This window comes from Lycorma delicatula, chromosome 12 (assembly GCF_047948215.1).
Source record: "Lycorma delicatula isolate Av1 chromosome 12, ASM4794821v1, whole genome shotgun sequence".
Lineage (NCBI taxonomy): Eukaryota > Metazoa > Arthropoda > Insecta > Hemiptera > Fulgoridae > Lycorma > Lycorma delicatula.
In genome coordinates, this window is record NC_134466.1 from 47686369 (window position 1) to 47703529 (window position 17161).

Sequence of the window (17161 nt, forward strand, 5' to 3'; positions counted from 1 at the left end):
ACTGGAATAATGATTATTAATTTTCAATTTTCTTTTTCTATAAAAATTGAACTTAACCAGGGTCATATATTTGGGATAATAAAAATGTATGTTTTATTTTGTGCCCTTGTAACTGCAGATGAGTTTTTTAGATTTTTATAAATTAAATGTAAACCAACTTTATAATACCAACCAAGTTATAATACCAACAAAACTTTTGAAAACTCAAATTTATGAAAATAATCATCATATAAAAGAGTGTTTAAAATGACAATTGAAGAAGTAAGAGAGCTGTTCCAAAATTGATTTCTGATTGGTTAGTAGAAATATTAAAACAGAAATTAAGAAAAATGTGTCATACTTATATATGTTACTTATACAACTTATTATCTCATAGTTGCCATCACCCAAGTTTAGGTACATAACTTTCTGTGATAATAACTTTTGGAGACCCTTGTTAAAGAACTCCGTTGTAATAGTAACCAGCCAGATTTTAATATTAATTGGTTTCATAGTGCTGAGTTTCTGTCTAGGACTTTTAGTGAAGAGATTATAATTTTATCAGGGCCAAGTCTAGATTCTTAGGGGGGATGATAAACCAATTACATCACCTACGGAGAGATCTTTGGATTTCATTTAGAAATCAACATCCTTTTTGAGCATTTCTTGCCATTTTGTTTTGATTTAACTTCTGAAGTTTTTTCAGTTTTTTATAATAAACTTCTTTCATTAATTTGTTGTTAGGTCCCATGTATTCTGTCAAAATATTCTCTGTTTTCTCACTGCTGTTATTATTCATTTTGATAGTGCTTGCTTGAAGTTTTTGGGCTTTTAGATGTACCGCTGTGTAAATTTTTAGTGCTGTCACTCACAGAAATTTTATCATAAAAAAATGCGTTTATCAGTATATCTCAGATGTGCTGTGTACTTCTCCATACAAAAACTAACCATGCCATGCACTTCATAGTTGACAACAATGAACCCACCGGATTGGTCTAGTGGTGAACGCGTCTTCGCAAATCGGCTGATTTCAAAGTCGAGAATTCTAATGTTCAAATCCTAGTAAAGGCAGTAGCTATTACTTTTATACGAATTTGAATACTAAATCGTGGATACCGGTGTTCTTTGTTGGTTGAATTTCAATTAATCTTGTATCTCGGAAATGTTCGACCTGAGACTGTACAAGATTATACTTCATTTACACTCATACATATCATCCCTTGAAGTAATACCTGAATGGTAATTCCCAGAGGCTAAACAGGCAAAAGATTCGCTGGGGCAACTATACAATGATAAGATATTTATAAATTAATAATTATTGCAATACTTTTGAAGGATGGTGAACTTGCTAGAAGTTTGAATAGATGCCTTAAAAAAAATCCAAGTAAGCTTTTGTTTGTTATTAAAAATTAATAATTTAGTATAAATAAAGTTATAAAAGAATTAATTATGTATTGCTTATAATTAGTAAGTGTAAATATGATAGTTATTACCATGTACAGTATGATAATAAGTAATACTTAGATTTGATACGCAGAGTTGATGGTTTCAGGCCGAGTAATAATAAGCAGTCTGCTCGTGACGTCACAAGCTCGTACATTGGCTGGGCCAAGTATATGCTAACTTAAATAATTTTAATAAAAATGTCCCAGTCAAATTCTGTTTGCAGATTTATAAGGCTTAATTTTTTATTTATATATATATATATATATATATATAACTATTAAAAAAAAAAGGACCTATTCGTTTTACCAATATATATCTTTTTGCAATTGTTGCATTTTATTTTATAAATACTGGAAGAATCATATTTATTTTTTACTTTTTTATTATTATAATATTGTTAATGTTTCATTATATGGTTATCAGACCTATAAGCAGGTTAATATTTTTTATTATTATATGCATCAATCAAGTTTTCTATAATTTTATTTGTGTAGGAGTACTTTATATAAATATTTTCACTATTTTCATTTTTATTTATGGGTGTTAATGTAGAAATTTTTATGTTGAAAAATTCTGTATTATATTTTTTATGTATCTTATCAATTAATGATGTATGATATCCATTTTTTATAACTATATTTTTATACTATTTATTTCATTATACAATTCCTGTTTATTGTTTATGTATTTTATTGTTCTATTTATTTAATAACACATTTAAAATATTATAATAAAGTAAAAAATAAATATGATTCTTCCGGTATTTATAAAATAAAATGCAACAATTGTGAAAAGATATATATTGGTAAAATGAGTAGATCCTAAAGATAATTTAATGAACAATTTTAGGACATTTAATAATAGAAAAGTAGGTTTCTCAAATGTAGCTGACCATTTATAAATAATAATCATAATATAGTTAAGAAAATAATTTAGAATTAATTGAAAAAGTAAATATTAAATATGAAATAATAAAAAATTAGAAATTTCAGAAAATTAGAAATAAGACATTTTTCTAAAATTATTATTTTAGAAAAAAAAATATAATAAAGATAAATGTAAATTCAGCCTTATAAATCTGCAAACAGAATTTGATGGGGACATTCTTATTAAGTTTGCATACAATAAGATATTAATAAATTAATAGTTATTGCAATACTTTTTCATTCTCTTGACTGAACTAATATTTATTCTGAAATTTTAAAATGTTCAAAATTTTAACAAAAGTTTTACCAAAAAAAAAAAAAAAAAGGCTAAATTAATGGGTAAATGTAAACAAAGAAGAATTTATTAAAATAAAAATTTTCACTGAAGATGGTCTTGGGCCCGAAAATGTTTTGGTGAAGATAAAAAAGTAAAGGTAAGAGTGGTCTTTAATTCTTTACTTGCGGAGACTGAAACCGTTTGTGAGACACTTTTTAATGAACATAACCCAACAGAATGGTGCTTGTTCACTGATTCTAAAATTAGTTTAAAAGATGTGCTTCTGCATAATGGCAATACATTCCCATCAGTATCTGTGGCTCATTCTGCTAGTATGAAAGAAACATATGAAAACTTTAAATTTGTATTGGAAAAGCTTCAATATGCAGTGTATGAATGAAATATTTGTGGTGATTTGAAGGTAATTGGTTGTAGCTTTGTTACACAAAGTACTGTTATTGTGTGAATGGGATAGTAGGGACAGAAAAAACCATTTCATTAGAAAAGACTGGCCTAATGTGAATCACTCATTCCTGAACAGAAAAATGTGAAACGTGACCCATTGTGTAATCTTAAAAACGTGTATCTTACTCCATTACATATCAAACTAGGATTAATGAAGAATTTTGTCAATGCCATGGACAATACTCCTGGTTTCATGTGCTTAAAATAGAAGTTTCCTAAAATTAGTGATGCAAAAATTTAAAAAAGAATATTTGTGGGCCCATAAACACGATCTTTATTGCACGATGAAAAGTTTGAGGAACTATTAAATCCACTGGAGAAAGCAGTTTGGTAAGCATTCAAAAATCGTACTCAGTTTTTTTGGGAAATTGAAAGGTGGAAAATTACAGTGATATTGCCAATCTTATAAAAATGTGGGTTGTAATATGTCCTTAAAAGTACACTTCCTACACTCGCACCTAGATTTCTTCTCAGAAAATCTTGGCGCAGTGAGCGATGAGCTCGGGGAACACTTTCATCAGAAGATTTCAGCTATGAAAAAGAGATATCAAGGGAAATGGAATTGTAATATGCTGGTCTATTATTGTTAGACCATCAATATTTGAATATTGTGTAGTTAAGAATGCAGAAAGTATTATAATGTTTGAAATTATAAATGCTTGTCTCTTGAAAACCTTGCGTGATGGGGTAAAACTGTTATCATATTTGGATTCAGGAGAAAAAATACTATCAAAATCACATATTTTCCTTAAAATCTTTTGTTCCCCAGTGTTATTTAGAATAATAGAGATGAAGCGAATAAAAGCATTAATTTACTGTTTCATTCTTTTCACTTATACTGAAATGTAAATATATAACATGCAAGACATTATTTTTGCCTATACTACTGCTAATTAATATAATTTAATTGTAATCTTTCAGAACTGAAAAAATGGATGAAATGGAAGCAGATCTGGAAGAAGTCAATGTGGACAGCTCACTTTCATCATCCGTGTTATCATCCTCATCCCCCACACAGTCTCAATTATCATCCTCAAGACCAAGTACGCGAAGTAGTTCAAATCAAAGATCAAACCAATCACAAGAACAGATGCAAATGGGACGTGCTACACGTATGAGTCAAAATCCAGACTTTGCTGCTAGGCATCGTAAATTTTTAAATCGTGTACACGATGCAATATCCAAAAGTGATGATCAAACTGATGATTCTTCTTCTAGTGGATCACCGTCATCAGTTAGTCGTGATAAATTAAGTTCTAGTGATGAAAACGGTAAACATTTTCCTAGGTTAAGTCGTTCAGAAAAACGACGACGTGAAAGTGTATCTAGTGGAAAAATGATGAACGATACAGATTCAGAAGAAGTCGGTGAATCTGATGGTACTGTTAATGAGTCTCCTAAGAAAAAGAAGCTCAATATTAAAGTAGAACCAGTGACAACTACAATAACGGCAACTGCAGTAACATCATCAAAATTGGTAAGAATTTTTTAATTTTTTTTTCAGTTTTAATTGTTTGTAACTAGAAAAGTTATTCTTTGTTTATATACAACTTATTTTATCATTTTCAGTCCTTTCTTGTACTTACTTTTATCAACAAAAGTCCTTTTTAAGATAATTCATGTAGGACTACCTTAGTTGTATTATAGTAAATGTTAATCACAACATATATATTAGATTAAAAATATCTACAAATCTTTTTCTTTATCGCTTTTCTTAATCAGATAATGTTGAATGAACTTTTCTAATTGAAATTTATGGTTAAAAACACTGCTTATTTTATGAAATCTAGATACCAAATAGTCTAATTTATTTATATATTTGTAAAAAAAAAAAAATGGTGTATTTGTTAAAAGTGCACTAAAATAAATTAAGTAAACCAAACAGATGAAGTCGCTCACTTTACTTATTTGAGTTAAGTTGGAGCTGAAAGGTGATATTGAAAAATTTACGCTTTAATTCGTCAGACCTTTTAGATTAACCAACTCGCATGACACCTGGCATTCTCAATATGAAGCAATACTCTTCTAGTTAGTTCAAACCAGTGAGTTCAGACTTTACCAGATAACTGTCATACTGACATGACAGATTTATTCAGAATTGCAATTACTACAGAGATTTGTGTTAAAATAGATTTTATTTAATTTTTTTTAAGTTGCTAAAATATCCAATTACTTCATAAATATTTTGTAATTTTTAGTAGTGGCAAGCATATTATCTATTTATTTTTTTAATTAGATAATGCTAAGTTATAATAAGATAATTACTTTTTTGGAATTATATTATGGATCATTCACATATTAGTTGCTAATAGTTATTATTTATATTTAATAAACAACCACAATATGTTAAGTATTTTTGTCAAGTAGTTTCAAATTTTGCTGTTCTTGAAAAATGTTTGTTGAATTTAAAAAAAAAGTGTATACCTCCTACTCATCTTGTTAAATATTCTTCTTTTGAAACACTCTGTTACAAGTTCATTTATTTTTAAATTATAGTTTTGTTAAAGTATTGCTAATTAAAAGATTATTTAAAATTTTTTAATAAAATAACAGGAAACTCATATAATTTTGTGAGAAACATTTTAGTTTCGTCAAATTTTTGAGAATTGCATTAACAAGCCTATTTGAAACCAAAATAACTTTTCATTACATATGAGGAAAGTCAGTAAATAAATAACATGTGGCTGTAAAAAAAAATATTTATCTAGATAAAAATATTTATCTAATATTTAAGACATGTTTGTTTCTGATAATAATATTCACATCATTGATAACACATGTTGCATCATTTTTTCAGTGTTCTGAAGGTCTATGGACTGCTCAGTTTTATTCATATTTGGCATATTTATTACTTTCATACAGGACCCAGCTTGGTCTTTGTTTACAATGTTTGAGTAATGTTGAAAGAATTCATTGATCCAATTGTTCCATTGATTTACACAATATACACCTCGGTTCAAACAGGAAACATTTCCTAATAAATGTCTTTGTCTACGAAACTTTTGTTTGATAAACTTATTATAAAACTTTCCTCCTAACATGCATACCTAAATCGTAGTCAAAATTATTAACGAGAGCCATCACCTTCTACCCATTGAATGATTACTGAATACCATCAGAGTTGTTTGTTTTACCACCTAATATCTCTTTAGAAACTACTCACTGCTATTTTCAGTTATACTATATCAATTTGTTGAACTTATTTGACTGCTATCTTTACAAATCACTTAATGAAAAATTCTTATTTAAAAACTATATTAGTATATCTAAAAATTAAAAATTTACTGGTTTTAATGTGCCCATATCGTCAGATTCTATACGAGGGTAGGGTGAAAAGTTCTGGGCCTGGATAAAAAAAAATCATTTTTCTAGGTACATTTTGATCTATTTTTCAACATAGTCGCCATTACGCCCAGTGTTTCACAATAGCATTAATGCCAGTTTGGTAAATCAATTTATCCAACTCCTTAAAATAACCATCTACAGCAGCAATAACTTCATTTTGGTTGAAAATCTCTTCAAGTAATTTTTTTTTGCTTAGTAACACTTGTTTGCTAACTGGTTTAACTGCAGTTGTTTGATAGCCACTGGTTGCCAGATCAGGTGAATATGGAGGATGTTGGAGTAGTTTAAATTGTAATTCGTTGATTTTTGCCATTCAAGGACTGAACTGTGAGCTGGAGCATTGTCTTGATGGAAAAGCACTTTTTTTCCAAATGTAGGTCGTTCTTCCTTAATTTCAATGCTGAGATGCATTGCTACTGATGCATAACATTGCGATTTATTGTTTCACCCTTTTTAAGGTAATCTATGAAGATTAATCCACGTGCATCTGAAAAAACAGTTGCTGTAACCCTTTTGCGCGAAAAGTCGTTGACCTTTTTCAACCCGTTGTTTTGACTGCTGTTTTGTCTTGGGAGTGTAGTGATGAACTCAACTCTCATCAACCATCACAAATTTATGTAAAGATTCCTCTGGATTGCACCGAAAGATCTGAGACAATTGCTTGAAATGTTTTTTTTAGCACTGTTTTTTGTCAGGTGTGAGCAAATGCAGCATCCATCTAGCACATAGCTTGTTCATGTCCAAATGTTTATGCAAAATATTTAGAACACGCTCTGTTGACGTGCCTACTGATTCTGCTGAATCGTTCACAGTCATTGGTCGATCTTCCAAAACAGTTTAATGCTCTTCTATCATTTCTGACGTAGTCACTTCATATGAGCATCCATTGGTGTGGTTCATCGCTAGTCTGTATTCCACCCATTTTGAACTCTATGACCTAGTGTTTAACTAGGTCATAGATATAAATAAAGCTCTTTAATTTACTTTGCACTAAGCCTTTCAGAAAAACATATTTAATCTCTGCACGATTTCAAGATTTTTCCATTTTCCAAAAAATGTTTTAATTCTCCACTTTAACAGATTGTAAATGCTGTATTAAGTGATGCAGTGACTTGAAACTCTTATACTAAACTGATGAAGAATGGAATCATGCGAAGCCATCGAGAAATTAAGCTTACTAATGCCACCTCAGTGTGAGATCCAGAAATGTTAACCCTATCCTCGTAATGAATTCATTATTGAACAAAATAGAATAAAATTTATACAAAAAAGTAAAAGAATTTACAGAAAAGATAACACTGTTAGCTTGATAAGCATTGCAGAATATATAGTAAACAAACCTCTCATCTTAGATTAATAAACACAAGGAAAAAAGGGAATATTATAAGATAGAACAATCGTGTTTTCAATATTTATATAAATTGAAGTATCTACTTCAGATATTTTGCTGTCATGTACAGTGAAACTATAAATGTATGTGATAAAGTACAAAAGAACAAATTAAAAAAAGCAGGTGATTTAACATTGTAGAAAGTGAATATACTCAAGTCTTGTAACCAAATTAAGGTCGCATAAATGACACTTACCATAGGCAGGGTTAAATTGAATTCAGTTACAAACCTGAATTAAAAGTTTACCAAAAAAATGTTTCTAATCGTTAGTAGTTATAAATTAGTTAAAAGAAGTTTTTATCTCCTTCAATGGCTAATTTAACAGAAATTACTAGTCAGCATAAAACAGATTATCATCAGTAAATTTGGATGAGATTGGAAAAAACCACTATAACTTTTACTAAAAAAAATTTTACATTTAAACTTTAAATCCTTATCTTTTTGTTTATTGGTTTCCCAATACTGTTTTTTAAATACTCATTTTACAAGATTTTTATTGTTTTTTCTGGTTTGTTGGGATTATAAAAAAAATCTAATACATCACACATTTACTGTATTTACTAGTATTGATTTTTACCTACTATTGCTCACTCTTTTTCCCTATTTAGCCTCAGGGAATTACCGTTCAGGTATTACTTCAGAGGATGAATGAGGATGATATGTATGAGTGTAAATGAAGTGTAGTCTTGTACAGTCTTAGTTCGATCATTCCTGAGATGTGTGGTTAATTGAAACCCAATCACCAAAGAACACCGGTATCCACGATCCTGTATTCAAATCCATATAAAAATAACTGTCTACTAGGACTTGAATGCTGGAACTCTCAACTTCCAAATCAGCTGATTTGGGAAGATGTGTTCAACACTAGACCAACCCGGTGGGTCTTACCACCTATAGCTGCATGACCTTGCTTTGTCCTTTATTGGATGGGTAGAACACATATTTTGAAAAACTGCTTGTTTCCATAGCAGTATCTGAAGTTGACTTCACAGTACTTCTCTTCTGGAAACTTCTCTTCTGCTGTTACAAAGATAATACATGGTGTTTTGTAGTGCAGTACATCATCATGTGTTCCCACCTGTACATTCATGCTATCTGTTCTGATATTCATGAGTTGGCAACTCTGCTTCCAAATATCAGTCATTAAACAAAAAAAAACTGTAGCTATTTAATTCTTTTATTTGTAAACTATTTTATTTTAGATTGTGCTTTGTCCAAGCAATTTTTATGTCTGTTGAACTTTTTTATTAGTATCCTATTAATGAAGAACTAAAGGAGTGGTTAATTTTCATCTGATGTTGTTATATTAAAAATTACATTTTTTTCCTAGTGATTTTTAGAGAATATTTTTATAGTTTATTTATTAATTAAATTAACAAATTTTTTAGAAAACATTTGGTCATATAAAATGATATGGCCATCTTCTAACTGATTTTGTTTCATGATAAATTTAAACTCATGGGTTCAGTTTCCCAACAAGGATAAAGAGCAAAATGTAATGCAATAAACAGTTTTTTTTTTACACAACTAGTATTATTATTAAAAGTTTTATTTTTTAAATAACTGATGTGTTGTAGATTAGGGTTGATCTGGTTAGCCCTTTTTTTTGTATGCTTGATGTTATCTTGGATTTTTTTTTAAAGATTCATATCTGAAAGTGTAATTAATTTTTTTGATTCGATTTAAACTTTTTTGTCCTTTATATTATTTTATAATCATTACACTGTTATCAGTAAAATGCCATGATAGTATATGTATTAAATAAGAATATGTAATCTGTTTTTTGGAGTGATGAATGCACAGTATAAGTATGATATTTATGAAAAAACCCATGATAAGAAGTTTGACTTACAATATTGTGATAAGGCGGTGTATAATTAATTTGTGAAGTAATGTTGTTATCGCCTCCTTGTTTCCTTAAATGTAATAAATACTTATTGGAATATTAAAATTACTTTAGTATTATTTTTTTATTTTCTCTGTAACTTCTACTAAAAAAAAAACTTACATTTGAACTTTAAATTCATATCTGTTTGTTTATAGGTTTCCCAATACTAGTTTGTTAAATGTTCTTTTTACAAGCTTTTCATAATTTTCAAAGTTTGAAAGATTTTCATTGTTTTTTCTTTTTTGTCTAGTATTTATCTTTACCTTTTTAGGATAGCTGCTTGATCTTGGTTTGTCTTTCACTGGATGGATAGAATACAAATTTTGAGAAACTGCTTATTCCCATAACAGTATAGCTGAAGTTGGGGATCTCAGCAAAATTTTAAAAACTACCTTATTACAATGAATATCAGGAATTGTGTTTACTTAAGCATGCAATTATTGTTCTGCTTTATAAAACATTAGTAAATTAAATATTTGTTTACAACGACAATAAATAATATTTAGTAAGTCAAATTATTTTCTGAATTTGTCATAATATCCTTTTATTGTAGATGTGTGAATAAAGATATCACACATACACATGTACATACGCACACAAAGAAACATCTCTTTGTTATTAACTTTTCAGAATATGTCATCATAAATAATAATGCAAAGTCAGAAATACAAATGTACAAAAAATTTTTACCTGACACTTATGAACTGGTACCAACTGTATCAACAGAATCATAGGTTATGTAAAATTATCAAAAAATTTTCAAATTCAGAACAAAAATTACGTGCTGTTTTAAACTTCAGATTTCTTCTTCAAAATAAGTATCAACTTCTTGAAATTGAAGTGGTAGTATCTCAGCCTTTATTCAGAATGTATCCTGGGTTCATATTCTGATCAAGTTTGATATTTTTCATTTGTACAAAATTTCCATGCCGAATCCTATTGTAGAAATTTTGAGCTAATAAAAAAAAAATTGTTTACATATACTTACAGGCAAATGTGTGCAAGGTATCTTAGCTCTTGGTTCACTCACTTGAAAAACAGCATAATATTTATCTCATTATCTCAGCAAACTAGTATTATTAGCCTATGTGTTCCATTGCTGGGCGAAAGTCTCTTTCAATATTTTTTCTATTACTCTCTCTTTAATCTAGGCCAAATCTTTCACATTTCTCATCTTATTTCCTGATGAATTCAGGTTCTTTTATCATACAGTCTTATTCTGTCATTGTTCTGATCCTTACATTTTCTGATTGAAGTAAATATCCAGCCCTAAGCTCAAATTCATTTTTTTTTTTTTGTTTTGGTTGTTACAGGTTGATCTTTTTTTATTATTCTGTATTTTATATTCATTAATTAATCATTAAAATATCAAATGGCATCTTTGCTCTTCTTTATAAAAAATGCGTAACAAAAATAAATTTTAATGTAAAATTGAATGATTTATTAAAACATTTTCAACATTATAACGATAAATATGTATAAAAGTAGTCATTATATACTTTACAGAGAATAGAAGTATATATATATATATATATATATATATAGGCCAACACAGTACATAGCAAACTTAAGTAAAAGAGGAAAAATATAGTAAATAATTCACTAGCCGAATTCACTTCCGAAATGAAAAATAAACTCAAATCTGTATGTTGATATCATCCAATAAACTTGGTTTTCACATCTTAGACAGTGTGAGAGTGCGTTTTCCAATGTATAGGTGTAACAAAATCTAGTTTTACAATCATAGTGTACACTACTATAGGTAAACATCATTAAGTGGTTTCTCGCATAAATGGTCACATTAAGTGGTTTCTCCATTCTTAATATAAAGACTGTATTCCAGACTCCAGTATTTCTAGTAACAGCAGTATTCCAATCCCTACAAACTAATTTTATCCCGATAAGGTTGGGTTTTTTGTATCATCCAGAGAGTACACTTCTGGTTTTAAAATATTCAGACAGCTGCTGGAAAGTTACCCTCAGTTATGTGTATCATATTGCATCAAAAGATTGAAATATGTCTCAAAGGCCATTCCTGTCAACATACTTTAAAGAACAGGAGACAAAGGAAGTTTTACTTGACTTACTAGATAGATAACATTGCACCTGGCTCAGCTTTTTATTCATGTAAGTTCACAGTTTCCTTGTCAAGTAAATTCACAGATTCGCTACAACAAATAATGCTACTGAAAATAGTTGATTTATTGGAAGTACATCAGCTGAAAAAGCAATTAGTTAATTTTTAAATCCTTCTTAATCGGCAGTTTCTTATCCTGTCTACTCTGTTCATCCACTGTGTATTCTCACATGGATCTGTGATCTTAGCCTTAATTTGTTACTTTGTCTTTCAGTTACAAACCACATCTGCAATTCATAAGTCTGTAACTCATTGCCAATGATAACTACAATGCCGATGCCCAGTAATCTTTCTGAGCAGCTTCCATCTTTATGTTTATTTCTAAATCTTCAGATCCCTGAAAGATAACATGCTCTCAGATATTTATACGTACGTTATTTATTATAATGGGCTAAGCATTTTTATTGAATTATAATAATTTTGTTTTTGTTGATATTTATTTGTATTGAAATATTTTAATACATTTGTTTTTTTAACAGCCAGTTTTAGATGGTACTGATCGTTATTGTTGGAGATGTCATCGGGATGGAAATGTTATATCCTGTAAGACGTGTCCACGTGTTTATCATATGCGATGTACGCAACTTGAAGCTGTACCACAATCTGATTGGGTGTGTCCTGAATGTACTACTATTGTATATGCCGAAAATACTGATACTAGGTATTGTTAATGTATTTTAATTTTATCATGGGCTGTTGTAAAAACTTTGTGTACTTGTATTAGCCACATCTAGATAAAATTATTTTGTTTTTCATGTGAAAAATTTTTGTTTTAAAAATATTATATAAATAATAATAATTTGATTAAATTCACAAAATAATTTTGTTCATTTTTAACATCCTCTTAGTTAATACATTAAACATTTTACTTATTACTCATCCTAAAAATTGTTAATGGAAAAAGTTTTCTGTTAATTGATTACGTTTTTACCACATTATATTCATACAAATTTTTAGTCCTGTCAAAGTGAATTTGTAGCAGCAGTAGAAATGTCTTGCAGATAAAACAAGAAAAACAAACAAAAAGAGTAAATACAAAATAATGTCCAGTTCAACTAAATTAAAATAAGATGCTTAAAATAACAAAATTATCATCTTTCCAAGCTGTTCACACAGCCTTGAATAGGAGAATATTCAAACTAAAAAAAAAAAAATTGCCTTGATTTAATAAGAAATTGTAATATAATTCCTTTGATTTTATTTTTAATAAAGTGAGTAAACTATGAATGTTCATTGTTATGTACAAAAGCTTCTTTTAGAAGACATTAACTTATGTACAGGGTAGTTGGCTTGCAATTGGTGCCATAGTTGTACTTGAGTTCATAATAATAACACATTTTTATTTCTGCTGGTAAAAATTATGACTTTAAATGTTTATTGAAGTTAAAGTTTACAGTAATTTTTAAATATACAAAGATTAATGTTAATAATAACACCAATAAACAATCTTGTCTTTTTTTTTATAAGTTGTGACAGATTTTTTTCCTTATGGCTTATTTCCTCTTTGTACAATGCTAAAATATCAAAGGGAAGAAGAGCATAGTAAGCTGGATTTTTCTTGTTTCAAAATCAGTAACATTTGAACTGATTCTTATTGAAAAGATTTGTTTAGTGAAAGTGATAGATTTTCAAGAAAGTGCCAAGAAAGTTAATCTACCATCAAGATGAAGCCCCAAAAATTATAAAATATCACAAAATTGTTTGTAACATTATGTTTGAAAAAAATTCACAAAGAATTTTCAGGGAAGTTTAACAATTGCATTTTTTATTCCATCCCATCCCAACTAGAGTATTTATTATTAATTTCAAATGTAAGTTCATCCATTATTCTCGTTTTGTTGAGACTATTATGTTTCATATGGTTTCATATGGTTTCATATGCATACAAACTTAGTCTGACATACATTAAAAGCCAAATATTTTTATAAGTAAATATAAAACAAAGGATCTAAAATAGAACCTTGAGAGATTCTGCTAATATGCCTTGGTTGAAAAAATGGAAAAAGATTTTTTGTAATTTTTTTTCTGTACATCGAAAACAATTTGTACTAGGAAAGCTTAAAATCTTATGACCATAAACAATTAATTTCGTAAAATTATATATTTATGCAGTGGAATGTATTTTGAAAGGTGGCAACAGATACTTGCTATTTCTTGAGCTACCCATTGCATCTTACATGTGTATACAGTTATGTAGTTTAAGTTGTTACCTTTTCCACATTTTAAAACTTTTATAAATAATCTGAATTTTTAGTCTTCTATAATGAAGTGGTGTTTTTTATATTCAAAGATATCATCATTCATTTATTTAATTAACAAATGGAATCTTTACTTATATATAAATTGGATTACTTTAAGACGTCAACATGCAGTAATTGTTAATTAATCAGTCAGATGATGGTAGTCAAATGTTAAAAAAGTTTTTTAAATGACCTTCAATAATTAACATAACCTTGTATAAATTAAGCTATATGACTGCTGTTTACAGTCAAATTTTATCAGTTAAAACAGTAAACAAATTTCTTTCATGTTTGTTAACATTTTTAATTGCTTAATATATTAATGAATTTTTATAATTAAGTTTCCAATATTTTAATCTGCAAGAATTAGTTATGATTAATAACTTATGATAATTAGTTATGATTTCTAAAAGATATTTGTGATGCACAGTTTTTATTTTAATACTAGTTTTTTAAACTATTTTTCTCATTTCCACACAAGTGTATTTTTAATTTAATAGTTTTTTTTATTAGGGATTTGTAAATGAAGGAAAAGTAAATTTGAAATAATTATTATTTGTATAAACAATATATTAACAACATTTTTTTAACATATTATCCAAGCACTTTCAGTGTCATTTCTCCATCATCAGGGAATATTTAAAACTATGAATTTGTGCATGCATCCATGCATATAGTGTTTTTATTTTCAAAACAGTCGGTCGTCAATAATTAAAATAAGTTAAACGTTAAGCAAAATAAAATGTCGTCAGTCGAATGTTTACAACTGTTATCTATAATGTAGTTAACTGTTACACATAATTTTAAAAAAATACCTGTAATAAACATGTAAAAAAAAATTATATGCTGTTGCCAGAAAGTTTAGTTATAAACTGAGAATAACTATAAATAAACATCTGTTTGTCTTGAACATTCATAGGATAAAAGTTTGTAGCCGATAATATTAGATTTGCTATAGAATAGAAGCCTGTATTGTTCAGAGAGCTTTGTTCTCTGACAGCCTTCATTGATCCAACCCATTGCAGAATAAATTAAAGCAACCTTTTCAGTCTCGTGTTTTTAATAACAAACTTAAGTGTGATAAGTGCTATAATAAAATTTGGTTTAATTTTTTGTTTCGTGTTCAGTTCATATCCGGATGTAAATTCTCCTATTTATTTAGAAATACAGTAAAATGCTATTTATCTAGATCAAACAGGACCAGATGTCATCTGAATAAATGAAAATTCGTGTACAATCTAAATAATCTAGCATATGATAAAATAGTGTTCATACCTTAGAAGTAAAGTAATTAGTTTAAAAAAACTGCTGATAATTTTATTACATGCATTTAAACTGTTCATTTCAAGAACTTTTAAAACAATTGGTATTTACCAATTAACAATAGAAAATGAGTTCACTTTTTTAAACTCTAGTAATATTAAACTTTTGAAAAAAAAGTTAAAACGTAAAAGCTCACTAAGTTTAGATTGTTTTAAAAGTTCTTGAAATGAACAGTTTAAATGCATGTAATAAAATTATCAGCAGTTTTTTTTTTTTTATATAGATCTATTAAATTGTATGTGAGATATCCAGTGTTTATTCATTATCCACTAAATCCAATGAATAGATCTTTATTGGTTGGTGTTACACCTTAAAAAATAAAACACGGTTGATGTTTAGGAAAAATATTATGTTACACTTTTAGTTACCTTGATTAATATTTATGATAATATGTAATGACTATTACATCTCACGTAATTAAAATGTTGAACTGGCTGCATCAAATATCATTATAATTTATTTCTATTCTTAATAGTTTTGCCACAAAACTGATTTAAACTTTGCAGCAGTACTTCAGTGTTGTAATCTGTAAAAACATTATTTGGTTACAATTAGTAGTTATGTACACTTATTTATACTTTAGAGTTTGTAAATTTTAATTATTTAAGAAACATTTAGATAACTATGACAAGGGTGGTGTGTGACATTCCTCGGATTAGATAATTATTATTTAATATGGGTAATATATGTTGTGAGTGCTAGGAGCACACTTTATATTTTATGATTCTTTATGAGAATTAATTATGTGTAGATAATAAAATGAGTTTTGTTGATTTTTTTTTATAATATTGCTGCTTGTACCTCGGCTTGATACAATCTGTAATTTGTTAAGCTCATGAAATTATTTTTTTCTGCTTTCATTGCTGAAATGCCTCATTTAATTGTGATTATAAATCTTTGGTACTTAATGAAGAGTCCCAATAATCTGTAGATTTCAAGTAGGGAACCACAGCTGAAGAAGTAGAACAAACTTATTTAGACTACAATTGATGAGGACATTACATCGATCACTATCCTTGTTTGTGCATCATGCTACCCTGGATTTTACAGTCTTGCTGTATGTAGTAGTACATTTTTGGTAAATGTGAGTTACCACAAAATGAGTTCGAGTTGGATTCTGAGACAGATGACTCAAAATCGTAAAAACACCTGAATTCATGTTTGTACTGAATGTAAACAACAGTTTTTAGCAGAAGTTTCTTAGATCGCGTAATCATTTCTGATGAAACTAAGATTTATCATTTTGAACCGGAATCCAAACGGCAGAATATGGAATGGGAGCATCAAAGTTTACCCACCAGAGAAAAATTTAAAACCTATGTATCAGCTGGTAAAGTGATGTTGATACTATTTTGGAACTGTAAAGGTCAATTTATTGTGATTATTAGGAATAACAATGTACAGTCAATAGTAAGAACTATTGTAACATAGTAGAAAATAGAGTAAAACCCACAACAAGGAGGAAATGTTCTGCTTTTTTTTTCAAATAGTAATTCTTCTGCATGATAACATCCACCCCCATACTTCTTAAAAAACACAAGAAAGAAGAAAGTCTTCAAAAGTCAAGTTGGGAAGTGTTGTTCACATCCACCTTATAGTCCTGATCTCATGTCATCAGATTTTTTTGTTTGGTCCTCTCAGAGTTTTTTATGTGTACCAAGTTCTGCAACAGTGAACAGGTTAATAATGTGATACAAGTCAAGACATGAAGGCAAACGATTATTTACTACTGGAATAAGAAAGG

General features: G+C 28.5%; 1 protein-coding gene across 1 annotated transcript in view; it reads left to right on the top strand.

Annotated features, from left to right (window-relative positions):
* Zmynd8 (Zinc finger MYND-type containing 8) overlaps positions 1-17161 on the top strand; it is a 186878-nt gene that overhangs the window by 95085 nt on the left and 74632 nt on the right. The window contains exons 4-5 of the mRNA XM_075379370.1: positions 4015-4570; positions 12334-12515. Coding sequence (XP_075235485.1) covers positions 4015-4570; positions 12334-12515 — 738 coding nt within the window. The remainder of the gene's footprint in view (positions 1-4014; positions 4571-12333; positions 12516-17161) is intronic.